General features: G+C 44.0%; 1 protein-coding gene across 2 annotated transcripts in view; it reads left to right on the top strand.

The window, feature by feature from the left end:
• Positions 1-10825: 10825 nt before the first annotated feature.
• Positions 10826-26886, top strand: part of LOC119925483 (scavenger receptor cysteine-rich domain-containing protein SCART1-like) — a 40867-nt gene continuing 24806 nt past the window's right edge. Inside the window, exons 1-2 of one of the 2 annotated variants that reach the window (XM_038743660.1) lie at positions 10826-11003; positions 14350-14488. In XM_038743660.1, the coding sequence (XP_038599588.1) occupies positions 14419-14488 (70 nt within the window). In that variant the 5' untranslated portion in view covers positions 10826-11003; positions 14350-14418. The remainder of the gene's footprint in view (positions 11004-14349; positions 14489-26886) is intronic. The other variant, XM_038743659.1, reaches the window with a different exon arrangement.

Consider the following 26886-nt stretch of genomic DNA (forward strand, 5'->3'; position numbering starts at 1 on the left):
AAAGCACTGTTCTAAGCGCTGGGGAGTTTACAAGGTGATCAGGTTGTCCCATGTGGGGCTCACAGTCTTAATCCCCATTTTACAGATGAGGTAACTGAGGCACAGAGAAGTTAAGTGACTTGCCCAAAGTCACACAGCTGACAAGTGGCGGAGGCAGGATTTGAACCGATGACCTCTGACTCCAAAGCCCCGGCTCTTTCCACTGAGCCACACTGCTCCCCCTTAGTACAGTGCTTAGTACGGTGTTCTGATTACATTCATTCATTCATTCAATCGTATTTATTCAATCAATCAATCAATCAATCGTATTTATTGAGCGCTTACTGTGTGCAGGGCACTGTACTAAGCACTTAGGAAGTACAAGTTGAGTAAGCGCTCGATAAAAAGAATTGAATGAATGAATGAAAGAATGAATCCGTCACCAAATCCCATCAGTTCAACCTTTAAACCCTGCTGAGAAGCAGCGTGGCTTAGTGGAAAGAGCACGGATTTGGGAGTCAGAGGATGTGGGTTCTAATCCTGGCTCGGCCACTTGTCTCCTGTGTGACCTTGGGCAAGCTACTTAACTTCTGTGTGCGGAGCACTGAATTAGAGAGCTTAGAACAGTGCTTTGCACATAGTAAGCACTTAACAAATACCACCATCATTATTATTATTCTTTTCTCAGATTGAAAGAGTTGTTCTGACATACTGGGGACTTGATGAAGTATCAGAATTGTGTATATCTAGGAACTGTGCTTGGGTAAGAATCTTGTACATTTAGAGTGCTGGGAATTTCTGCTGTCAGTGTGGCGTGGTGTCAACGGACAGACTGTTAAAGTTAGGCTCTGATCAATCAATCAATCATATTTTTTTGAGCGCTTCTATGTGTAGAGCACTGTAGTAAGTACTTGGGAGAGTAGAATATAAGAAAGTTGGTAGACATGTTCCCTGCCCGCAGTGAGATTACAACATAAAGGGAGAGGCTCTGATCATTAATTATTGAGGGTCAGCTGGGTCTATCTGGGTCTATCATTCATTCATTCAATCACATTTATTGAGCGCTTACTATGTGCTTGGAATGTACTAAGTACTTGGAAAGTACAATTCGGCAACAGATAAATAATAATAATAATGATGGCATTTATTAAGCGCTTACTATGTGCAAAGCACTGTTCTAAGTGCTGGGGGATACAAGGTGATCAGGTTGTCCCACGGGGGGCTCACATTCTTAATCCCCATTTTACAGATGAGGTAACTGAGGCTTAGAGAAGTTAAGTGACTTGCCTAAGGTCACACAGCAGACATGTGGTGGAGCCGGGATTTGAACCCATGACCTCCGACTCCAAAGCCCGTGCTCTTTCCACTGAGCCACGCTGCTTCTCGACAACGGGCTCACAGTCTAGAAGGAGGAGACAGACAACAAAACAAAACAGTAACATCCATAACAACAAAATAGATAAATAGAATTATAGATATATACACATCATTAATAAAATAAATTGAATAATAAATATGGACAAATATACACAAGTGCTGTGGGGAGGGAGAAGGGGGTAGAGCAGAGGGAGGGAGTAGGGGTGATGCGGAGGGGAGGAGGAGCAGAGGAAAAGGGGCTCAGTCTGGGAAGGCCTCGTGGAGGAGGTGAGCTCTCAGTAGGGCTTCGAAGGCGGGGAGAGAGCTATCAGTCAGGGATTTTTTAAATCAATGAATCCGTGGTATTTATTGATTATTAACTGTGTGCAGAGCACTGTACTAAGCTCTTGGGAGAGTACAGTTCAGTAGAGTTGGTAGAAACATTCCCTGTCCACTATGAGTCTACTGTCCATTGCCAAGAGGTGGGTCCCCTTGGGCTACCTGAGGGGGTCACTTTGGCAACCTCAACAGGACACCTGGCCCTTCCTGCACACCCAGAAAATTAACAAATACCTTTAAAATAAAGACCTGAATGAGTTTTGAGGTATCACCAATTTAGTAAGATAGTGACCTTGTTGTGAGCAGGGACGGTATCTGTTTGTTGTTACATTGTACTCTCCCAAGCACTTAGTGCAGTGCTTTGCACACAGTAAGTGCTAAATTAGTAAGTGCTTAATAAATGCCATCATTATTTAGAGAATCAGCATGGCTTAGTGGAAAGAGCATGGGCTTTGGTGTCAGAGGTCATGGGTTCAAATCCCAGCTCCGCCAAGTGCCAGCTGTGTGACTTTGGGCAAGTCTCTGGGCCTCAGTTACCTCATCTGCAAAATGGGGATTAAGACTGTGAGCCCCCCATGGGACAACCTGATCACCTTGTAAACCCCCCAGTGCTTCAAACAGTGCTTTGCACATAGTAAGCACTTAATAAATGCCATTATTATCATTATTTATTTAATAAATAGAACAGTGTTTTGCACATAGTAAGCACATAACAAATGCCATTATAATTATGATTAAATATGATTGAATGAATGAATGAGTAGATGAGACCAGGATGACTCTTTTCACTCTGAGGCTTTGTTCTCTATCTCCACAGTCCTTACAGGTAAAGTGTCTTCATGTTTTGTTTTGTTTTTGATGGTATTTAAGTGTATGCTATGTTCCAGGCACTGTACTAAGAGCTGGGGTACATACAAGACCATCAGGTTGGCCTTGGTCTGTGTCTCACCTGGTACTTACAGTCAATCCCCATTTTACAAGTGAGGTAACAGAGGCACAGAAAAGTTAGGTGACTCACCCAAGGTCTCAAAGCAGAGAAATAGAGGATCCAGGATTTGAACCCAGGTCCTTCTGATTCCCAGTTCCATGATCCATCTGCTAGGCACCGCTAGACTGTAAGCTTCTGAAGGTGAAAATTATGCCTATTTGTTCTATTGGATTCTCTTAAGTGCTTAGTGCAGTGTTCTATGTAAGCGTTCAATAACTACCACTGATTGATTTCATCGGTACATCTACACTGTCCTGGCCAAATGATTAATGAGTCACCTAAACAACGAGCTATTGGATTGAAGGAAAGGAACTTAGAGAGAAATGATCAAGGTAAGAGTGGTGTCCACTTTTCATTGTAAATGTGGGGGTGAGAAGGGGGCAAGGATTTTAGGAGAAGCCACATGGTCAGTAGAAAGACCAAGAAAGGGTGTAGGAATCAAAGGGATTGGGATTCTAATTCTGCCACTGCCACTTACCTGCTGTGTGACCTTGGGCAAGTCTATTAACTTTCCTGTGCCTCAGTTTTGACATCCAGAAAATGGGGATTTAGTAGCTGTTTTCCCTCCCCCTCAGTCGGAGCACATGTGGGAGCCCTTTAGGTAGGGATTGTCTCTATTTGTTGCCGAATTGTTCTTTCCAAGCTCTTAGTACAGTGTTCTGCACATAGTAAACGCTCAATAAATATGACTGAATGAATGAATGTGGGACAGGAACCGTGTACAAACTGATTAGCTCGTCTCTACCCCAGTATTCAATTCAATGCTGAACAATGGAAAGTGCTTAGAAATATTCTCATTATAGACATCTCTATGGCTTATTGCATGAACATCCAGATCAAACCCACTTTCTCCAGACTTTGGAAGGAGTTGAGAGTCTCTCTTGTTTTAAAGATTGCTAGATAATAATAATAATAATGGCATTTATTAAATACTTACTATGTGCAAAGCACTGTTCGAAGTGCTGGGGAGGTTACAAGATGATCAGGTTGTCCCATGGGGGGCTCACGGTCTTAATCCCCATTTTACAGATGAGGTAACTGAGGCACAGAGAAGTTAAGTGACTTGCCCAAAGTCACACAGCTGGCAATTGGCAGAGACGGGGTTTGAACCCATGACCTCTGACTCCAAAGCCCGTGCTCTTTCCACTGAGCCATGCTGCTTCTCTATGCCATTTCTAGTTCAGTGAAAATATTTGAGAAAATGCCTGCCACTTTAAACTTGATGAGTAGGTTGATGATATGTATTGAGCACTTACTATGTGCCAAGCACTGTGTTCAGTTCTGGAGTAGATCTAGAGTAATCAGATTGGACACAGTCACTACAGCATGGATTTGGGAGTCAGAAGGACCTGGATTCTAATCCCAGCTCCATTGCTAGTCTCCTGTGTGACCTTGGGTGACTCACTTCACTTCTCTGGACCTCAGTTCCCTCATCTGTAAAATGGGGATTAAGACTGCGAGCCCCACGTGGGACAGGGAATGTGCCCAACCTGGTTAGCTTGTATCTACTCCAGTGCTTGACACACAGTAAATACTTGACAAATACCATCATCTTTATTATTATTATTACACTACACAGAGATCACAGTCTAAGAGGGCAGGAGGGAAAGCAGGAAGTTAATTTCCATTTTACAGATGAGGAAACTGAGACACAACAAAATTTAGTGACTCGTCAAGGACAGGCAGCAGGATCTACTCCTTTTTGGGCTCAGGGCATGCAAATGATGTAGATAGTCGGCATGCGAAGCTACATATTTGCAACCCAGACTAAGTAATGCCTAGCAACACTATGAGAATGTTCAATGCAAAATAGTTTTCTGGGCAGGACATTTGAGGAGAAGGGAAGACAGTGGTTGATCAATTAATCAGTCAACAATATTTATTGAGCATTTACTCCAGGCAGAGCACTGTGCTAAGCACTTGGAAGAGTACAATAAAACATGAAAAAACTTGTACTTCCCAAGCGCTTAGAACAGTGCTTTGCACACAATAAGTGCTCAATAAATATGACTGAATGAATGAATGAATGAATGAGGAAATTAGGAGCAGGTGCTATTAGTCTCCAGCACTTCAGTACATCCAAGAACAATTTTGATATGGAATGGAACATCCATCACTCATTGATATTTTCAAGCACACCCATCGAATGGAGCACTTCGTACAGTGCTCTGCACACAGTAAGTGCTCAATAAATACGATTAAATGAATGAAGGAGTCTTCTCTGTCAAACCTATAAAACGGTAGTCAAAGTCAACTCAGTTCTGACTGACAAGTCCTGCAGCCTTTGGGGAGGAGCCAATCCTAACCCAGAAGGAAGGATGTGGTATAACCTAGTGGCTAGAATAATAATAATAATGATGGCATTTATTAAGTGCTTACTATGTGCAAAGCACTGTTCTAAGCGCTGGGGAGGTTACAAGGTGATCAGGTTGTCCCATGTGGGGCTCATGGTCTTCATCCCCATTTTACAGATGAGGTAACTGAGGCTCAGAGAAGTTAAATGACTTGCCCAAAGTCACCCAGCTGACAACTGGCGGAGCTGGGATTTGAACCCCTGACCTCTGACTCCAAAGCCCGGGCTCTTTCCATTGAGCCACGCCGCCTCTCCATGGAACCCGGGCTTGGGAGTCAGAAGGATGTGGGTTCTAATCCCGGCTCCTCCACTAGTCTGCTGTGTGACCTTGGGCAAGTCACTTCACTTCTCTGGGCCTAAGTTACCTCATTCATTCATTCATTCATTCATTCATTCAATCGTATTTATTGAGCATTTACTGTGTGCAGAGCACTGTACTAAGCACTTGGGAAGTACAATTTGGCAACATATAGAGACGGTCCCTACCCAACAGTGGGCTCATCTGTAAAATGGGGACTGAGATGGGGCTCACAGACTGGGACAGTGTCCAACCCGATTTGCTTGTATCTATCACGGCACTTAGTACAGTGCCCGGCTTATGGTAAGTGCTTAACAAATACCACAGTTATTCTTATCATCACTAAGAAAAGAAAAAGACATGGTCGCTGGCCTTGGGGAGCTTACAATCTACTGAACTGAGGGAGAAGCAGTCATTTCCAGGCTATACCCCAGAAGTTTCCACCCAAATGTTCTGACAAGCCCTACCCACGTCCTCCATGGATCCTCTCAATTAATCAATCGTATTTATTGAGCGCTTACTGTGTGCAGAGCACTGTACTAAGCGCTTGTACTCTCACAAAGGACAGTCAACCATCAGCCGTGTCAGCACAGTACGTGAACACAATATATGCCTTCATCATCACTATCCATTATTAGTGATTGTCATCTATTCTGTCAAACTCTAAGGTGCATTCATTCATTCAGTTGTATTTAACGAGCGTTTACTTTGTGCAGAGCACTGTACTAAGCACTTGGAAAGTACAATTCAGCAACAGAGACAACACCTGACCACAACAGGCTCACAGTCTAGAAGGGGGGAGACAGACATCAATACAAGGAAACAGGCAACAGTAGCATCGATATAAACAGAATTATAGATATATACACATCATTAATAAAAAATAAGTAGAATTACAAATATGTACATATATACATGGTTTTCAAACTGTATGGTATTAATAATTATGATACTTGTTTAGCACTTACTATGTACCATGCTCTGCACCAAGTGCTGGAGTCGATGCAAGATAAGCAGAGAAGCAGCGTGGCTCAGTCAAAAAAGCCCAGCCTTTGAAGTCAGAGGTCATGGGTTCAAATCCCTGCTCCACCAATTGTCAGCTGTGTGACTTTGGGCAAGTCACTTAACTTCTCTGGGCCTCAGTTACCTCATCTGTAAAATGGGGATTAAGACTGTGAGCCCTCTGTGGGACAACCTGATCACCTTGTAACCTCCCCAGTGCTTAGAACAGTGCTTTACACATAGTATGTGCTTAATAAATGCCATCATTATTATTATTATTCATTCAATCGTATTTATTGAGCGCTTACTGTGTGCAGAGCACTGTACTAAGCGCTTGGGAAGTACAAGTTGGCAAGACGGTCCCTACCCAACAGTGGGCTCATTATTATAAGTAGGTTGGACACAACCCCTGTCTCACGTGGGGCTCAAAGTCTAAGTGGGAGGGAGGAGGATTTAATTCCCATTTTACAGATGAGGAAAATGAGGCATGGAGAAGTTAAGTGACTTGACCAAGATTACACACCAAACTGTGAGCAGAGTCAAGATTAGAACTCAGGTTTTCATTCTCCCAGACCCAGGCTCTTTTCACTAGGCCACGTTGACAACTGTTCAGAAAGGGTTCCTGTCAGTCCTCGTGACCCAATCGGTGGAAGTGGCTACACATATGCTTTCTACCTCTCCCTTCCTCTCCCTCCCCAACCCCCACATTCATTCATTCATTCAATCGTATTTATTGAGCGCTTACTGTGTGCAGAGCACTGTACTAAGCGCTTGGGAAGTCCAAGTTGGCAACATATAGAGACGGTCCCTACCCAACAGCGGGCTCACAGTCTAGAAAGGGGGTGACAGACAACGAAACAAAACATATTAACAAAATAAAATAAATAGAATAAATATGTACAAGTAAAATAAATAGAGTCATAAATCTGTACAAACATATATACAGGGGCTGTGGGGAGGGGAAGGAGGTAGGGCGGAGGGGATGGGGAGGGGGAGAGGAAGGAGGGGGCTCAGTCTGGGAAGGCCTCCTGGAGGAGGTGAGCTCTCAGTAGGGCTTTGAAGGGAGGAAGAGAGCTAGCTTCGTGGATGTGTGGTGGGAAGGCATTCCAGGCCAGAGGAAGGATGTGGGCCGGGGGTTGACAGCAGGACAGGAGAGAACGAGGGACAGTGAAGAGGTTAGCAGCAGAGGAGCGGAGGGTGCGGGCTGGGCTGGAGAAGGAGAGAAGGGAGGTGAGGTGGGAGGGGGTGAGGGGATGGACAGCCTTGAAGCCGAGAGTGAGGAGTTTTTGCCTGATGCATAGGTTGACTGGTAGCCCCTGGAGATTTTTGAGGAGGGGAGTAACATGCCCAGAGCATTTCAGCACAAAGACAATCTGAGCAGCAGCGTGATGAATAGATTGAAGTGGGGAGATAAGGGGAAACACACATCGTACCTACAGGCAGTTCCAACATGCTCTGTGTAGCCTACGGACTGACATGATTGTCTATCCTTGTCCCCAATGACTGACCATCACTATAAGTTTATATGGCTGTAAATAAATATCCTACTGAGAGCTCAACTCTTCCAGGAGGCCTTCCCAGACTGAGCCCCCATTTTCCTCTCCTCCTCCCCATCCCCCCCACCCTACCTCCTTCCCCTCCCCACAGCACCTGTATATATGTTTGCACAGATTTATTACTCGATTTATTTTGCTTGTACAGCTAGCTTTATTTCTATTTATTCCTATGCCTTGACCCCTGTCCACATATTTTGTTTTGTTTTGTTGTCTGTCTCCCCCTTCTAGACTGTGAGCCCACTGTTGGGTAGGGACCTTCTCTATATGTTGCCAACTTGTACTTCCAAAGCACTTAGTACAGTTCTCTTCACACAGTAAGTGCTCAATAAATACGATTGAATGAATGAATGAATGAATATTCCCCCCTCTCAGGGTTGCAACTGGAGAGTTTCCAGTACTCTACCAGTCACGAATACAGGAGGGAGAGTCAAGCAGAGGCATCAGCATGGCTCAGCGGAAAGAGCCCGGGCTTTGGATTGAGAGGTCATGGGTTCAAATACCGGCTCCGCCAATTGTGACTTTGGGCACATCACTTCACTTCTCTGGGCCTTAGTTACCTCATCTGTAAAATGGGGATTAAGCCTGTGAGCTCCCTGTGAGACAACCTGATCACCTTGTAACCTCCCCAGCTCTTAGAACAGTGCTTTGCACATAGTAAGCTCTTTATAAATGCCATTATTATTATTATTATTATTATTATTATTATTATTATTATTATTATCATCAGTGTGGCTTAGTGGTAAGAGCACGAGCTTGGAAGTCAGAGGATGTGGGTTCTAATCCCACCGCTGCCACTGGTCTGTTGTGTGACTCTGGACAAGTCACTTAACTTCTCTGTGCTTCAGTTACCTCATCTGTAAAATGGGGATTAAAAGTGTGAGCCCCACGTGGGGTAACCTGATTACCCTGTATCTACTCCAGTTCTTAGAACAGTGCTTGGCACATAGTAAGCACCTAACAAATACCATTATTATTATTATTATTATTATCATACCCACTCCATTCCTAGTTTGGCCAGTGGCTATCGAGGCGCAGGCAATCTGCTACAAGTTAAATCTCACCAGTGCTGGGGAACGGTGGTACGGGAGAGATCGAGGGCAGAGACTCATTTACTGAGTGGAAGGTGGCAATGGTAAACCACTTCCAGATTTTTACCAAGAAAACTCTATGGATACACTACCAGAATGATTGCAGATGGAAGTGGGGCATTCTGGGGGAGATGTGTCTATGGCGTTACTCTGGTTCACACATGACTCGACAGCATAAGACAACAACAACGTATAAACATCCAGGTTGTCCTGAAGCTTGTAACATTTATATTTATTGAACTCCCACTTGGCGCACTGCATTGTAATAATAATAAGATGGTATTTGTTAGGTGCTTACTATGTGCAAAGCACTGTTCTAGGAGCTTGGAGAAGCACAAAACAAACAAGTGACCTATTCCCTTCCCACGAGAATCTTACACTCTAGTGGAAGAAGCAGACATTAAAAATACTTTCCACTAGAGAAGTCAAAATAAATAATCAAATGAACATTTAAATAAACGTATTTTTAAGAACGCTGAGCCTGAGTATAACTAAGTTCTTAAATGCTAGAGTTGGATGTTCTATCTGCAAGTGTCACAGAGGAGAGAAGCAGTCAAGCAAAAGCTCCTCACTATTGGCTTCGAAGCTGTCCATCCCCTCACCCCCTCCTACCTCATCTCCCTTCTCTCCTTCTCCAGCCCAGCCCGCACCCTCCGCTTCTCTGCCGCTAACCTCCTCATCGGGCCTCATTTTCGCTGTCCTGCCATCAATCCCTGGCCCACGTCCTTCCCCTGGCCTGGAATGCCCTCCCTCCACACATCCGCCAAACTAGCTCCCTTCCTCCTTTCAAAGCCCTACTGAGAGCTCACCTCCTCCAGGAGACCTTCCCAGATTGTCCCCCCATTTCCTCTCCTCCTCCTCCTCCCCTCCTCATCCTTCCCTCTCCCCCTCCCAACAGCACTTGTGTATATTTGTACATATTTATTACTCTATTTTATTAATGATGTGTATATAGCTATAATTCTATTTATTCTGTTGGTATTGACACCTGTCTACTTGGTTTGTTTTGTTTTTTGTCTGCCTCCCCCTTCTAGACTGTGAGCCCATTGTTGGGTAGGGACTGTCTCTATATGTTGCCGATTTGGACTTCCCAAGCGCTTAGTACAGTGCTCTGTACACAGTAAGCGCTCAATAAACACAATTGAATGAATGAATGAATGAAAAGGAATGGAATGGACAGGCCTCTGCTTGACTCTCCCATCCATAGTCAAGACAGGTAGAGGACTGGAAACTCTCCAGGTGTGACCATGACAGGGGTTGGGCATATAGTAAATACTTAACAAATGCCATGGATATGATTGATTGATTGATTATTATTAATAGGTTCTTTGATTCCCAGGTCTGTGCTATTTCCAGTAGGTCACACTTCCTCCCTCCCATCTAATCTATCATCGTCCAGGTCCTTTCTGTGGTCTGAAATGTCTTCCCTCATCATATCTGACAAACAATTAACTCTCCACTCCTTCAAAGCCTTATTCAAGGCTTCCCTAAGCACTCTTTTCCTTTCTTTCCACTCCCTTCTGTGTCACCCTGCCTTGGAGGGGGCTGGGAGTTAGAGGACCTGGCTTCTAATCCAGGCTCTGCCACATGTCCGCTGAGTGACCTTGGGTAAGTCACTTCACGTCTCAGTTCCTCAGTTCCCTCATCCGTACAAAGGGGATTAAGGCTGTGAGCCTCATGTTGGACAGACACCATATCCAACCCGATTATCTTGTATCTACTCCAGCACTTAGTACAGTTCCTGGCACACAGTAAACACTTAACAAACACCATGGCCTTCTGGATTTGTTTTGCTTTCTCTTTATCGATCGATGCATTGTGACACACAAGTTACCTAGGAAACAGAATTCTGAGCAAAGCCCTTTGGCTGTTTGTAGGTCTCTTTGTCTGGTTTCAGCCCCTCTGGAAGAGAAGTAGAATGGTTTCTCCCTTCACCTCATCTTGCTTCAAACACCTTACGCTGGAGGAATGAATTTTCGCTCAGCTCTGCAGAAAGAATGACAAAGCAGCTTGTAGGCGAGGGAAAGAAGAGATGACTGTGAAGGTAATGCTAAAACCCCCTAGATTCAGATCACAGCCTGTGGATAGAGAAGGAGTAAAGAAGTGTGGACTGGTTAGATTTGGGAATTACGCATTTCCTGCTCTACCTGGCGGCATGACGAAGTTCTAATGTTTTTAACTTTGCATCCAGGTGTAAAGTGTCATTCTGTCAGTCGGAGCTCAGTGGCAACAGAAGCAGGTCTCTTCTGATGGATTTCGAAGCTTCATGGGGGCTGCATTTTAGCTAGAAAAACATTTCAGGAGTTATCTCACTGAGGCAGCCAGAAACTGAAAGGGTGAGGCAGGCAGAGAGTAGCAACGTTGCTTGTAGAGACCGGAAAACTGGGCTCTCTAAATTACCCACTCTTTTCCTTTCACTTATCTTTTTCTATATTCATTCATTAATTTATTTATATTATTGTCCGTCTCCCCCTGGAGACTGTAAGCTTATCATGGACAGGGAATGTGTCTGTTTAGAGTTACATTGTACTCACCCAAATGCTTAGTATAGCTCTCTGCACTCAGTAAGTGCTCAATAAATACAAATGACTGACTGACTGTTCTCTAGCCCGCTGAGCTGCTGCTGCTTTTGACAATTTTATGTCCCCTTATTATGTGTTTTTCCCCTTCCCTTTAATGGGGGCACCGACCACTTCTTCATTTTTTCATTTTTCATGGAGGCAAAAAAGGGTTAGGGGCTTTGGGTACTGGCAGTAGGCAAGCTTCAGAGCAAATGATAACGGTATTTTTTAAGCGCTTACTATTCATTCATTCATTCAATCGTATTTATTGAGCGCTTACTGTGTGCAGAGCACTGTACTAAGCGCTTGGGAAGTACAAGTTGGCAACATGTAGAGACGGTCCCTGCCCAACAGCGGGCTCACAGTCTAGAAGGGGGAGACAGACAACAAAACAAAACATTCATTCATTCATTCAATCACATTTATTGAGCGCGAGCACTGTACTAAGCCCTTGGGAAGTACAAGTTGGCAACATATAGAGACGGTCCCTACCCAACAGTGGGCTCACAGTCCAGAAGACATATTAACATATTAACAAAACATATTAACAAAATAAAATAAATAGAATAAATATATACAAGTAAAATAAATAGAGTAATAAATATGTACAAACATAAATACATATATACAGGCCCAGGCACTATGCTAAGCACTGGGGTGGATTCAAGTAAATTGGGTTGGGCACAGTCCCCATCCCACAGGAGGCTTCCAGTCTCAACCCCCATTTTACAGATGAGACAACTGAGAAATGCAGTGACTTGCCTGAGGTCACACACAACAAGCAAGTGGTGGATCATCATCATCAGCAATCATATTTATTGAGCGCTTACTGTGTGCAGAGCACTGTACTAAGCGCTTGGGAAGTACAAGTTGGCAACATATAGAGACAGTCCCTACCCAACAGTGGGCTCACAGTCTAAAAGTGAGCCCTGGCGGATCTGGGATTGGAATCCATGACCTTCTGAGGCCCAGCCCAGTGCTCTAGCCACTGGGCCACGCTGCTTCTCTAGGCAGGGAAGCCTCCATTTGGGGTCTTTTTACCTTGATTGGAAAAGTCTCAGTTCTCACTGGAGGCCGAGAATCCAGCTCAGAAAACTCTGGTTGGCATCACCCTCAACGCCCACTGGGATTCATCTTAGTGCCCTCCTACAGAAAAAAGTTCTGCCCATGGACACTGGCAGGTCAAACGGCTTATTACTGAGAAACAATCAGTGGCATTTACTGAGTCCTTCCAGACTGTGAGCCCACTGTTGGCTAGGGACCGTCTCTATATGTTGCCAACTTGTACTTCCCAAGCGTTTAGTACGGTGCTCTGCACACAGTAAGCGCTCAATAAATGCGATTGAATGAATGAATGAATGAGTGCTTACTGTGCACAGACAGCCCTGGACATAACTCTTGGGGGATTACAATATGACAGAGTTGGCAGACACTTCCTGGACACAACGAGCTTATAGTTTAGAGGGGGAGATGGACATAAATATTCCTTTGATCGTATTTATTGAGCACTCACTGTGCGTAGAGCATTGTGCTAAGCGCTTATATGTAATATATATTAAATAATCATAAGTACACATATTATATAATTATGTATTACATACTATATTATATGTATAATATATAAGTGCTTTATACAATATAAATAAATAAATGCAGCCCTCTAGACTATAGGCTCATTGTGGACAGGGATCATGTCTACCCATTCTGTTGTACTTTCCAAGCGCTTGAATTGTACTTTCCAAGTGCTTAGTACATTGCTCTGCACACAGTAAGCACTCAATAAACATGACTGAATGAACGAATGAATTGTACTTTCCCAAGTGCTTAGTACAATGCTCTGCACACAGTAACCACTCAATAAATATCGTTGATTGATTGATTAATACATCACTGTATAAGAAGTATGTGAGGAGCTGAGAAATGGGGACTGAAAGCATTTTTGATAGCCATTCTGCCAATCAATGATATTCATTGAGCACTTTCAGTGGAAAGAGCCCGGGCTTTGGAGTCAGAGGTGATGGGTTCAAATTCCAGCTCCGCCAATCGTCAGCTGTGTGACTTTGGTCAAGTCACTTAACTTCTCTGGGTCTCAGTTACCTCATCTGTAAAATGGGGATTAAGATTGTGAGCCCACGTGGGACAACCTGATTGCCTTGTATCCCCCCAGCACTTAGAACAGTGCTTTGCACATAGTAAGCACTTAACAAATACCATTATTATTATTATTATTACTTACTGTGTGCAGAGCACTGTACTACGTTCTCAGAGGAGTACGATATTTATTCATTCATTCATTCAATCACATATACTGAGCGCTTACTGTGTGCAGAGCACTGTACTAAGTGCTTGGGAAGTACAAGATGGCAACATATAGAGACAGTCCCTACCCAACAATGGGCTCACAGTCTAGGACAGAATTGGTAGACGTGTTCCCTATCATCATCAATCGTATTTATTGAGCGCTTACTATGTGCAAAGCACTGTACTAAGCGATTGGGAAGTACAAATTGGCAACATATAGAGACAGTCCCTACCCAAGAGTGGGCTCACAGTCTAAAAGACTGTGTCACAGTCTAACTATCCACACGGAGCTTACACTTTAAACAAGTGTGTCATGCCTTTACTACTGAAATCCTAAGAAAACATTCACTGACCAACCTACATCACATATTTGTGTGGCATCATGGGCTGAGAATCCTATTGGGTATTTGGTGTGAAGTTTCAGGTGCCACCTCTGATTATTTCGAAAATTGGATTGGAGTTTTCAATGGTTCTTTCTTCTGCTGCTGAACTGACCCTCTTAGCTCCATTTCCTTTCCATTTCCTCAGGTCGGAGATCCCATGAGTGGGTGTTAAGTGCCCCTGCTGTGGAGGACAGAAGCCAGAAGCCAGGCCAGGATGGCTGTTAAGAACTTTATCTGCTCTCTGATCCTGTCGCTCCTCCTGATTATCTGGACCATCCCTGTGGGTAAGCGACTTCTGTTTTCATTTGCTTTCACCTTCTGCCTGCTGCTTCCTCTATTCAAATCTCAAGGGAGATTGTTCCATTTGGGAATGTGCAGAGCTAAGATATGACCAAAGTCTAAAATGTGCAGAAAGCACTGCGTAAGTTTGACCTCCCTTGCACTAATAATAATAATAATGGCATTTGTTAAGTGCTTACTATGTGCAAAACACTGTTCTACGTGCTGGGGGGGGAGGGGGATACAAGATGATCAAGTTGTCCCACGTGGGGCTCACAGTCTTAATCCCCATTTTTACAGATAAGGTCACTGAGGTTCAGAGAAGTTAAGTGACTTGCCCAGGGTCACACAGCAGACATGCGACCGAGCTGGGATTAGAACCCATGACCTCTGACTCCCAAGCCCATGCTCTTTCCACTGAGTCAAGCTGCTTCTCTAAGTTCACTAGACTGTAAACTACTTGAAGGCAGGGATTGTATCTAACAACTGTATTGTATTGAACTTTTCCAAGTGCTTAGTGTGGAGGGGTTTGAGAAGCAGTGGAAAGAGCACGGGCTTTGGAGACAGAGGTCATGGGTTCAAATCCTGGCTCCGCCAACTGTCGGCTGTGTGACTTTGGGCAAGTCACTTAACTTCTCTGTGCCTCAGTTACCTCATCTGGAAAATTGGGATTAAAACTGTGAGCCCCTCGTGGGACAACCTGATCACCTTGTAACCTCCCTAGTGCTTAGAACAGTGCTTTGCACTTATTAAGCGCTTAACAAATACTATTATTATTATTATTCTTATTTTCTTCACGCAGTAAGTGCTCAGTAAATATCATTGATTGATTAATCCAACAATCAATGGTCTTTATTGATTGTCTACTGTGTGCGCAACACTGAACTGAGCACTTGGAAGAGTACAATATAAGTGAATTGAACTCCCTGCCCAGAATGATTGCTTGGTTCCTTTGACGGCTGAAACTCAATAGGATAATTTCCTGGGAGCCATTTTCTGCCTACTGAGCCTTCCTTGTAAAAGCTCTGCTGCTACAGCAACAACAGGGGAAGTACAGACATCTAGATGTTGGAAATAAAACCATTGAAAGTTGAAGTTGACCATTGGGTTGGCATTCACTCAATACTGATACAGGGAAATCCCAAAATGTAATACATCTGAACAACTCTAATTTCTCTGAATTTCTCCTCTAGTTTTCAGTTGCCTTTCACATTGTATATTACTTCCTTCTCCTGCAAACATTATCTTAATCAATCAATCATATCTTTTGAGTGCTTATCATATGCAGAGAACTGTACTGTTTGGGAGAGTACAATATAACAGAATTAGTAGACATGTTCCTTGTCCACAGTAAGCTTATAGTCTACAGGAAGAGACAGACATTAATATAAATAAGTTACAGCTATGTCCATAAGTGTCGGGGGTTGGGGGTGATTGTGAATAAAGGGAGCAAATCGGGGCAATGCAGAAGAAAGTGGGAAAAGAGGAAATGAGAGCTTAATCAGAGAAGAACTCATGGAGGAGATGTGACTTCTATAAGGTGTTGAAGGTGGGAAGAATAATTGTCTATAGTGTATGAAGAGGGAAGGTATTCCAGGAGAGACGCAGGACATGGGTGAGAAGTCAGCAGTGAGATAGACAAAATAAAGGTACAGTGAGTAAGCTGGCATTAGAGAAGAAAAGCAGTGTAGCTCAGTGGAAAGAGCCTGGGCTTTGGAGTCAGAGGTCATGGGTTCAAATCCTGGCTCCACCAACTGTCAGCTGTGTGACTTTGGGAAAGTCACTTAATAGTAATAATGATAATGATGGTATTTGTTAAGCGCTTACTACATGCAAAGCACTGTTCTAAGTGCTGGGGAGGTTACAAGGTGATCAGGTTGTCCCACAGGGGGCTCACGGTCTTAATCCCCATTTTACAGATGAGTTAACCGAGGCACAGAGAAGTTAAGTGACTTGCCCAAAGTCACACAGCTTACGGAGCCGGGAATTGAACCCACGACCTCTGACTCCAAAGGCCGTGCTCTTTCCACTGAGCCACACTGCTTCTCCAATTTAACTTAACTTCTCTGTGTCTCGGTTACCTCATCTGAAAAATGGGGATTAAAAACTGTGAGCCCCCCTTGGGACAAGCTGATCACCTTGTAACCTCCCTAGTGCTTAGAACAGTGCTTTGCTCATAGTAAATGCTTAACAAATACCATCATTATTATTATCAGAGGAGCAAAGTGTGTGGACTGGGTTTTAGTCAGCGTGGCTCAGTGAAAAGAGCCCAAGCTTTGGAGTCATAGGTCATGGGTTCAAATCCCGGCTCTGCCACTTGTCTGCTGTGTGACTTTGGGCAAGTCACCTCACTTCTCTGGGCCTCAGTTCCCTCATCTGTAAAATGGGGGTGAAGACCGTGAGCCCCCTGTGGGACAACCTGATTGCCTTGTAACCTCCCCAGTGCTTAGAACAGTGCTTTGCACATAGTAAGCGCTTAATAAAAGCCATTATTATTACTATTAATAGGAAAACAGAGAGGTATCATGTAGGTGGGGGCAAGGAGATTGAGTGCTTTAAAGCCTACGGTGAGGTGTTTCTGTTTGATGCAGAGGTGGATGGGCAACCACTGGAGATTTCTCGAGTGGGGAAACATAGACTGAACATTTCTGAAGAATGACCTGAGCAGCAGAGTGAAGGATAGACTGGGGTGGGGAGAAATAGGAGGCAGGGAGTGCAGATCGGAGGCTAACTCCCCTTTTTTCCCATTTTCCTCTCTGGTGATCCTTCTTCATCCCTTCTATCACCTTTTCTTTGGCCACTCACCTCTATCTGTGTGTGTCACTCAAGGCAATGGGGATCCCCTACTCTTTCACTCTATGCTCACTTCTAACAGCAGCTTTTAAAGGATGACTGTACTAAGCGCTTAGGAGAGTTCAATATTAGTAGACTTAATCCCTGCTCTTGAGGAGCTTACATTCTACGCACAACAAAGAATGACGAATAATAATAGTAATAATGATGGCATTTATTAAGCGCTCACTATATGCAAAGCACTGTTCTAAGCACTGGGGAGGTTACAAGGTGATCAGGTTGTCCCACAGGGGGCTCACAGTCTTAATCCCCATTTTACAGATGAGGCCACTGAGGCACAGAGAAGTTAAGTGACTTGCCCAAAGTCACACAGCTGACAAGTGGCGGAGTTGAGGTTTGAACCCATGACCTTTGACTCCAAAGCCCATGCTCTTTCCACTGAGCCATGCTGCTTCTCATCATCATCATCATCATCAATTGTATTTATTGAGCGCTTACTGTGTGCAGAGCACTGTACTAAGCGCTTGGGAAGTACAAGTTGGCAACATATAGAGACAGTCCCTACCCAACAGTGGGCTCACAGTCTAAAATTCTCATGAGTCTCATAGTCTCATGAGTTTGGGTGGGGTGGTCAGAAGCAATTAGCCCAGTTACAGCCCCCAGCGAATCCACTGGTTGTTCTGCCCCTGATTCCGTGCAATTCCCTGGAATCTCCCAACCAACACTCTCCAGATTTGCCATTAGAGGTTAATTTTCTGCCTGGGCCTTGATCTTAGCCCTGCTGTACACCTGATCACTGTACCCCGTAAGCTTCTTGTGAGCCAGGACCACATCTCCTGTGTCTGACTGTACTAATAATGATGGCATTTATTAAGCACTTACTATGTGCACAGCACTGTTCTAAGCACTGGGGAGGTTACAAGGTGATCAGGCTGTCCCACAGGGGGCTCACAGTCTTCATCCCCATTTTACAGATGAGGTAACTGAAGCCCAGAGACGTGAAGTGACTTGCCCAAAGTCACACAGCTGACAATTGGCAGAGCCGGGATTTGAACCCATGACCTCTGACTCCAAAGCCTGTGCTCTTCCCACTGAGCCACGCTGCAGACCGTGAACCTCTTGTGTTACAGGAACTGTATCTTAACTGATTATTTTATATCTACCTCAGTGCTTTGTATGGTGCTTAACTCAGAGTAAGCATTTCTCAAATACCGCTGCTCCTCCTTCTTCTCTTTCTTTTAGAGCACTGACCACTCAAAAATGCTGCCCTGGCTGCTCTGGCCAGAGATGTTGCCCTTGGCCATGAGGGACTGAGTCTGGGTCTGATCTGATTATCCTCTATTCATTTATTCAATCATATGAGGAGTTATCTCAAATATAATTATTTTCATTGATTGACTGAATATGTTGGGCAGTGACCATGGGTCAAAATGAGCCCAGTTTGGAGAACTGAACCTACTGAATCTCTAGTGTAGTTTGACTCTCTGAACTAACTTTGCTCATTCAAAAGGTAACATATCTGAGGTTTTTTTTATGGCATTTGTTAAGCCCTTACTATGTGCCAGGCACTATTCTAAATGCTGGGTTGATACAAGCTAATCAGGTTGGACCCAGTCCATGCCCCACATGGGGCTTCCAGTCTTAACCCTGATTTTACAGATGAGGTAACTGAGGCCCAGAGAAGTGAAGTGACTTGTCCAAGATCACACTACAGACAAGTAGCAGAGCAAGGATTAGAACCCAGGTCCTTCTGAATCTGAGGCCCGGGCTCTATCCACTAGGCCACACTGCTTCTCTGTGGGTGACGTCTGATAGGAATTCCTGTACTGGAATTCCACATATCCAGAAAACCCAGTTATCTGGTCTTGGGAAGCCACAGAGGGAGCAGCAGGCCTGGCTTAGTTTAGTAAATCTACGTGTCCCCTATTAAAGTGGAAGAAATGTAGGTGGCCTCTTTGGGTCATAAATCTGACTTACTGTATAAGCGCAGGCCCAGGAATGGGCAAGCTAAATCTAGGCACTCTCTAGTCAACCTGAGATTAAAGTCTGGAACCTGGTATTACTAGAGTATTACTCTATTTATTAATAATAATAATAATAACAGTATTATTATTAGAGTATTACTCTATTTATTATTACTCTATTTATTTATTTATTACTCTATTTATTTATTTATTACTCTATTTATTTATTTATTTATTTTATTTGTACATATCTATTCTATTTATTTTATTTTGTTAGTATGTTTGGTTTTGTTCTCTGTCTCCCCCTTTTAGACTGTGAGCCCACTGTTGGGTAGGGACTGTCTCTATATGTTGCCAATTTGTACTTCCCAAGCGCTTAGTACAGTGCTCTGCACATAGTTAGCGCTCAATAAATACGATTGACGATGATGATGATGGTGGACCCCTGCAGGCCAGAGAACAGGGCCAATAGTAATAATAATAGTAATAATAATAACAGTATTTGTGAAGCACTTACTATGTACCAGACACTGTACTAAGTGCTGGGGTGGATGCAAGCAAATGGAGTTAGACACAGTCTCTCTCCCATGTGGGGCTCAAAATGGTGGAGTCCCTTCAGGCTAGGGAGCAGAGCCAGTAATTACAATAATAATAATAATAATGGTATTTGGTAAGTGCTTACTATGTACCAGGCACTGTACTAAGTGTTGGGGTGGATACAAGCAAATGAAGTTAGACACAGTCCCTCTTCCATGTGGGGCTCAGAGTCTCAATCCCCATTTTACAGTAGGGAACCACTGACCACAGCTGACAGTTCTGACTTTGAAAACTCCTGAGATGACTAGACTTTCTTTTAGAGCACTGACCACTCAAAAATGTTGCTCTGGACGCTCTGTCCAGAGATGTTGCCCTTGGCCATGAGGGACAGAGTCTGGGTCTGGTCTGATTATCCTCTATTCATTTATTCAATCATATGGAGAAGCAGCGTGGCTTAGCGGAAAAGAGCCCGGGCTTGGGACGCAGAGGTTGTTTGTTCTAATCCCAGCTCTGCCACTTGTCTGCTGTGCAACTTTGGCGAAGTCACCTCACTTCTCTGTGCCTCAGTGACCTCATCTGCAAAAAGGGGATAAAGACCGTGAGCCCCATGTGGGACAACCTAATTCATTCATTCATTCATTTAATCGTATTTATTGAGCGCTTACTGTGTGCAGAGCACTGTACTTGGGAAGTACAAGTTGGCAACAAATAGAGATGGTCCCTACCCAACAGTGGGCTCACAGTCTAGAAGGGGGAGACAGAGAACAAAACAAAACATATTAACAAAATAAAATAAATAGAATAAATATGTACAAATAAAATAAATAGAGTAATAAATACGTACAAACATATATACATATACACAGGTGCTGTGGGGAGGGGAAGGAGGTAAGGCGGGGGGATAGGGAGGGGGAGAAAGGGGAGTAAGCGCTTCATAAGTGCAATTATTATTATATTTATTGAGCACTTACTGTATGCAGATTATGGACTAAGTGCTTGGGAGCGTACAATAAATCAAAAACAGACCATGTTTACCCACAAGGCGCTTACAGTCTAGAGGGGGGACAGATATTAATAGAAATAAGTAAATGACAGATATGGACATAAGTGCCGTGGGGCTGGGAGAGTGCGTGAATAAAGGGAGCAGGTCAGCACAGTCAATCAATCAATCGTATTTATTGAGCATTTACTGTGTGCAGAGCACTGTACTAAGTGCTTGGGAAGTACAAGCTGTCAGCATATAGAGATGGTCCCTACCCAACAGTGGGCTCACAGTCTAGAAGGGGGAGACAGAACAAAACCAAACATATTAACAAAATAAAATAAATAGAATAGGTATGTACAAGTAAAATAAATAAATAGAGTAATAAATACGTACAAACATATATACATATATACAGGTGCTGTGGCCCACATTCACTAGAAAGCATTTTTTAGATGATACAGACTAACGGGCTTCATCAAAATCTCCTAAAAAACATACTCTGGCCCTGGCAATTCCTGGCAAGAGACTGGTGAATGGGAAAGATTTCCTGCATTATCTTGGTGAAAGCTCTAGGCTGTAAGCTCGCTGTGGGAAGGGAATGTGTTCTACTGTACTTTCCCAAGCCAGCTCTCAGTACAGTGCTCTATACACAGTTAAGTACTCAATAAATACAATTGAATTGAATGAATGCTGACTACGATGAAACATTTCAGCATAACTTCAAGTATGCAAGGGCCGCATTTGGATGCCTGAAGAAACGAGGGTTCGAGGACTGCGGTGTTAGACGTGAAAGTACCTCGGTGGCTTAAAGCACACAGTCGGCTCACCTCCTCCTACCTTACCCTGCTGATTTCCTACTACAGCCCAGCCCACACACTTGGCTGCTCTAATATCAACCTACTCCCAGTACCTCCATAGCCATCTATCTCACCACCTTTGTGACCCTTTGTCCACATCCTCCCTCTGGCCTGGAGCTCCCTCCCCCTCCATGTCTGACAAACCACTGCTCTCCCCACCTTCAAAACCATCCTAAAATCCCATCTTCTCCAAGAGGCCTTCCCCAATGAAGCCCTCTTTTCCTCTACTCCCTTTCTCTTTTGTGTTGCCTATGCACTTGGATCTGTATGCTTTTAGCACTTGATATTCACCCCACCCTCATCACTTGTATACATATCCATAATTTGTTTATTTGTATTAATGCCCATCTCCCCCTCTAGACTGCAAGCTCCTTGTGGACAGGGAATGTGTCTACTGGCTCTGTTGTACTATACTTCCCCAAGCGCTTACTACGGTGCTCTGAACACAGTAAGTGCCCAGTAAATATCATGGATTACTAAGGAGTCAGTGCAGAGCTGGATACCATTGAGACATTTTTACCATGCTGGAAAAATTCCAATTCTGCTACAATAGACAGAAGGAGGGCACACAGAAGGAAGAGGAGAAATGTTTTAATATGAGCCTCCTCTTTCAAGCAGCGTGGCCCACTGAAAAAAGCACAGGCCAAGGTGTCTAATCCCAGCTCTGCCCTGTACTTGCTGTGTGACCTTGGGCAAGTCACTTCACTTCTCTGTGCCTCAGTTCCCTCATATGCAAAATGGGGATTCGATACCTGTTCTTCCTCCTGCTTACACTGTAAGTCCCATGTGGAACCTGATTAGCTTGGATATACCCGTGCTTAGCATATAGTAAGCCTAGGCTCTAAGGAACTAGTTCTAAACCCAGCTCCACCATTTGTCTGCCATTTGACCCTGGGCAAGTCACTTCACTTCTCTTTCCCTCAGTTCCCTCACCTGTAAAATGGGAATTCAACACCTGTTCTCCCTCCGATAAAGACTGGGAGTCCCATGTGGGACCTGATTGTCTTGTATCTACCCCAGCGCTTAGTACTGTACTTGGTACAGAGTAAGCACCTTAAGAAATACCACACATTATTATTAATAGGAGGGCCAGGGAAAGTCTCCTTTTATAGAGAGATGAAGGGGCTCCTGACTTCATGTCCAAGGTCACCAGAACTGGCCCAACGGCCTCCTGAAAGATCCTTTCTGGCTACTTCCAGTTAAGCCCCCAGTGCTTTTGCTAAAGCAGGTCCCAGGCCAAGTCAGCCGGAGCAGGGACGGGTATTAGGATGGATCCTGACCTTCAACTAGTGCAACCACAGAAGAACAGAAAAGAAGTTAAGGGGGGAATAAAGCTGTGATTTCACTACCATCTTATTTAGCTCTGCAAATACAGGAATGCCTGCTGGGCTATGCCATCAGTGGTAAAGGTTTCTGACAGCACAACTGCCTAGGGCATTGTGCCCAATAAGGAATCCTGAAAAATAGCTGGCTGGCATGGGTTGTGAAGCCCGCAGATGTTACCATGGAAACCACCTCCTGGGTTACGGCGCTCTGGTACAGCTTGGGGACTGTCACTTAGGTTATAAAATCTTTACATGCCCTTTGCCACGTGTTGCACCCTTGCCCTCCTACTCACTCGCTGCACTCCGTGCCCCAGCAGAAACACGGCTGGCAAGAAAGAGAAAGGGTGAGTAGTGCCGTGCAAACTACCAGTCCCACAATCGACTCCTTCATGCACGTTCTCAATCCTGAAGTTTCAGGACCAAGACTCATCGTTGTTCCTGAAGGGAGACTCCATCATCCTGTGGCTGAAAGGATTCCATGTATAGCAGAATATCCCCATCCACTCATTTTGTCCGTCACTATTTTACATTCCATCTCTCTAGAAGCCTGGCTGAAAATCGTCACTGAAAATTGACAAACACATGTATCTCTGTCACGGAAAGAGAGATCCATTAAAAAGTACGTTTTTAGGTGGGTATATTCTGCCTATGGACATGCTCTTTCCTAGCTTTCTAGGAAATCTCAGATGCTTTCAAAAGTTCTGTCATTCCTTTGAATGATAAAAACAATGAAGGCAAAAAAAAAATCCTCCACTCTACACGATGATTTTTATGAAAAGATAATAGGAGTATTTCCATTATCTTGGAACATCCAAGAATGATATTCATTTCACAATTGCATGAAGAAAAAATTTATCCTTTTTAATAAACCAGTTCCCAAGTGCTGAATTCCATGCTCTGCACATAGTAAGCACTCAATGAATACAATTGATCGATCGATGCATATGCCCCACGCAAGCTCAGTGAATGTTCGACACCTCAGAAAAAAGAAGCTATGAGTACATAGTAGGATTACTTCTATGTAGCAGTGACATAGCTAATCTTGCCAGCCTTTAAAGTAGAAAAAAGCCAACACACAAAAGAGTATTCTTTTTCCTATCAATTCACTTGCTCCAACATAGCCCTCAGCACTGCTTTTTCCACACGAAAACGCCAAAACATGCCATGTCTTTCAGAAAAACTACTTTCTAGCTAGCCAAGACTGAAATAAAGCAGTTTTCAGAAAATACAAACACTTCAGATGTCAGAGAACCACCATTGGAGTTCCGAGGGCATGTGACAGGATGATAACAGGAGCTGCTAAACAAAAATCCACTGGGTGTTTTTTTCTGACCACTGTGGAAACTATGGAGAACTTGGGGCAAGATGCCAAGTGGTTCTTCAATTAATCTGTTGTATTTATTGAGTACTTACTGTGTGCAGAGCTCTGTGCTAAGCACTTGGGAGAGTGCAATTCAACAGAGCTGGTAGACACATTCCCTGTCCACAAAGAGCTTAAAGGACAACAACACAGAAGGGAGTGGGAAATGAGGATAAGTGGGGCATAGTCAGGGAAGGCTTCTTGGAGGAGAATTGCCTTTGATAAGACTTTGAAGGTGGGGAGACTAATTGTCTGTTGGATTTGAGGAGGGAGAGCATTCCAGGCCAGAGGCAGGACGTGGGCAAAGTGTAGGTGGCTAGATAGATGAAACCTCTATCTACCCTAGCGCTTAGCACAGTGCTTAACCCATAGTAAGTGATTAGCAGACACCACAATCATTATTATTAAGCACGCACAAAGAAGCAATTTATCCACCCCTCTCTACAGAGGCCTGCCACAAATGCCCTATCATTACCTCTAGACTGTAAGGTTCTTGTGGGCAGGAGATGTGTCCAGCAAGTCTATTTGATGATACTTTCCCAAGCACACAGTAAGTGCTCAATAAATATGATTGATTGATTGATTGGTATCATCTTATGCCCAACCGCTTCCTGCTATGCTGGGCACCTTAAAGTCTGGCGAGAGCTGGGAGGTAGGAGATTCATGCTCCCATCACTTCTCTGCCCCTGCCATACAGTGTTACCTGTATATATGTATATGTGTTTGTACATATTTATTACTCCATTTATTTATTTATTTTACTTGCACATATCTATTCTATTTATTTTACTATGTTAGTATGTTTGGTTTTGTTCTCTGTCTCCCCCTTTTAGACTGTGAGCCCACTGTTGGGTAGGGACTGTCTCTATATGTTGCCAACTTGTACTTCCCAAGTGCTTAGTACAGTGCTCTGCACACAGTAAGCGCTCAATAAATACGACTGATTGATTGATTGATTGATTGATTGATTGATTGATTTATCCCCCTCTTACCCCAGGGTCTCAGGTCCCTGCCTCTCCCTTCCCCTTAGATTGGCAGCCCCATGTGGGACAGTGACTGTGTTTGCCTCACTATCCTGGATCTGCTTCAGGGATCAGCACACCATCATGTGCTTAGAGAAGCAGCATAGCTCAGTGGAAAGAGCCCGGGCTTCGGAGTCAGAGGTCATGGGTTCAAATCCTGGCTCCGTCAATTGTCAGCTGTGTGACTTTGGGCAAGTCACTTCACTTCTCTGGACCTCAGTTCCCTCATCTGTAAAATGGGGATTAAGATTGTGAGCCCCACATGGGACAACCTGGTCATCTTGTATCCTCCCCAGCGCTTAGAACAGTGCTTTGCACATAGTAAGTGCTTAATAAATGCCATTATTATTATTATTAATAAAAACAATGGGAGTCACAGTGGAAAGAATGCAGGGCAAGGAGACTGGAGATCTGAATTCTAATTCTAGCTCCAATCAATCAATCATTGGTGTTTATTGAGTGCTTACTTTGTGTAGAGCACTGTGCTAAGTGCTTGGGAAAGTACAGTACAACAGAGATGGTAGATATGATTCCTACCCACAAGGAACGCACAGTCTATGGGGGATTACAGTCTACTTACAGTCTACTTGTCTGCTGTGTGATAATCTGTGATGTGATAAATTGCTAAAATCTGCCCTTTCCACTCCATCCAAACTGCTACCATGTTAGACAATCACTTCTCCTTGCCTGCCTTGATTACTGTATCCCTTCTAGACTGTGAGCCTGTTGTTGGGTAGGGACCGTCTCTATATGTTGCTAACTTATAGAGTGCTTAGTACAGTGCTCTGCACACAGTAAGCGCTCAATAAATACTATTGAATGAATGAATGAATGAATGTATCAGCCTCCTTGCTGACCTCCCAGCCTCCTGTTTCTCCCTACTCCGGTCCACACTTCACTCTGCTGCCCAGATCATTTTTCTTCAAAAACATTCAGGACATGTTTCTCCACTCCTTGAGAAACTCCACTGGTTGCCCATCCACCTCCACATAAAAAACACCTCTTCACCATTGGCTTTAAAGCTGTCAATCACCTTGCCCCCTCCTACCTCACCTTACTACTCTCCTACTACAATCCAGCCTGCACCCTTGGCCCTTCTGATGTTAACATTTTCACTGTCTCAATCTCATCCATCTCGCTGCCAACCCCTTGTCCACATCCTCCCTCTGGCCTCGTATCTGACAGAAAGTGACTCTCCCCCACTTCAAAGCCTTATTGACAGCACATCTCCTCCAAGAAGCCTTCCCTGACTAAGCTCCCCATTTCTCTTCTCCCACTCCCTTCCGTGTTGTTTGCTCCCTTTATTTCCCCCCACCCCACTCCAAGCCCCACAGCAGTTAATCTGTGATTGATTTATTTATATTAATGTCTGTCTCCCCTCTAAATTGTAAGCTCATTGTGGGCAGGGAATGTCTATCTGTTGGTATAGTGTACTCTCCCAAGCGCTTAATACAGTGATCTGCACCCAGTAAGTGCTCAATAAATACAATTAAATGAATGAATAAACATTGGGCAAGCAGCGTGGCTCAGTGGAAAGAGCATGGGTTTTGGAGTCAGAGG

Source organism: Tachyglossus aculeatus, chromosome 3 (genome assembly GCF_015852505.1).
Source record: "Tachyglossus aculeatus isolate mTacAcu1 chromosome 3, mTacAcu1.pri, whole genome shotgun sequence".
NCBI classification, from domain to species: Eukaryota; Metazoa; Chordata; class Mammalia; order Monotremata; family Tachyglossidae; genus Tachyglossus; species Tachyglossus aculeatus.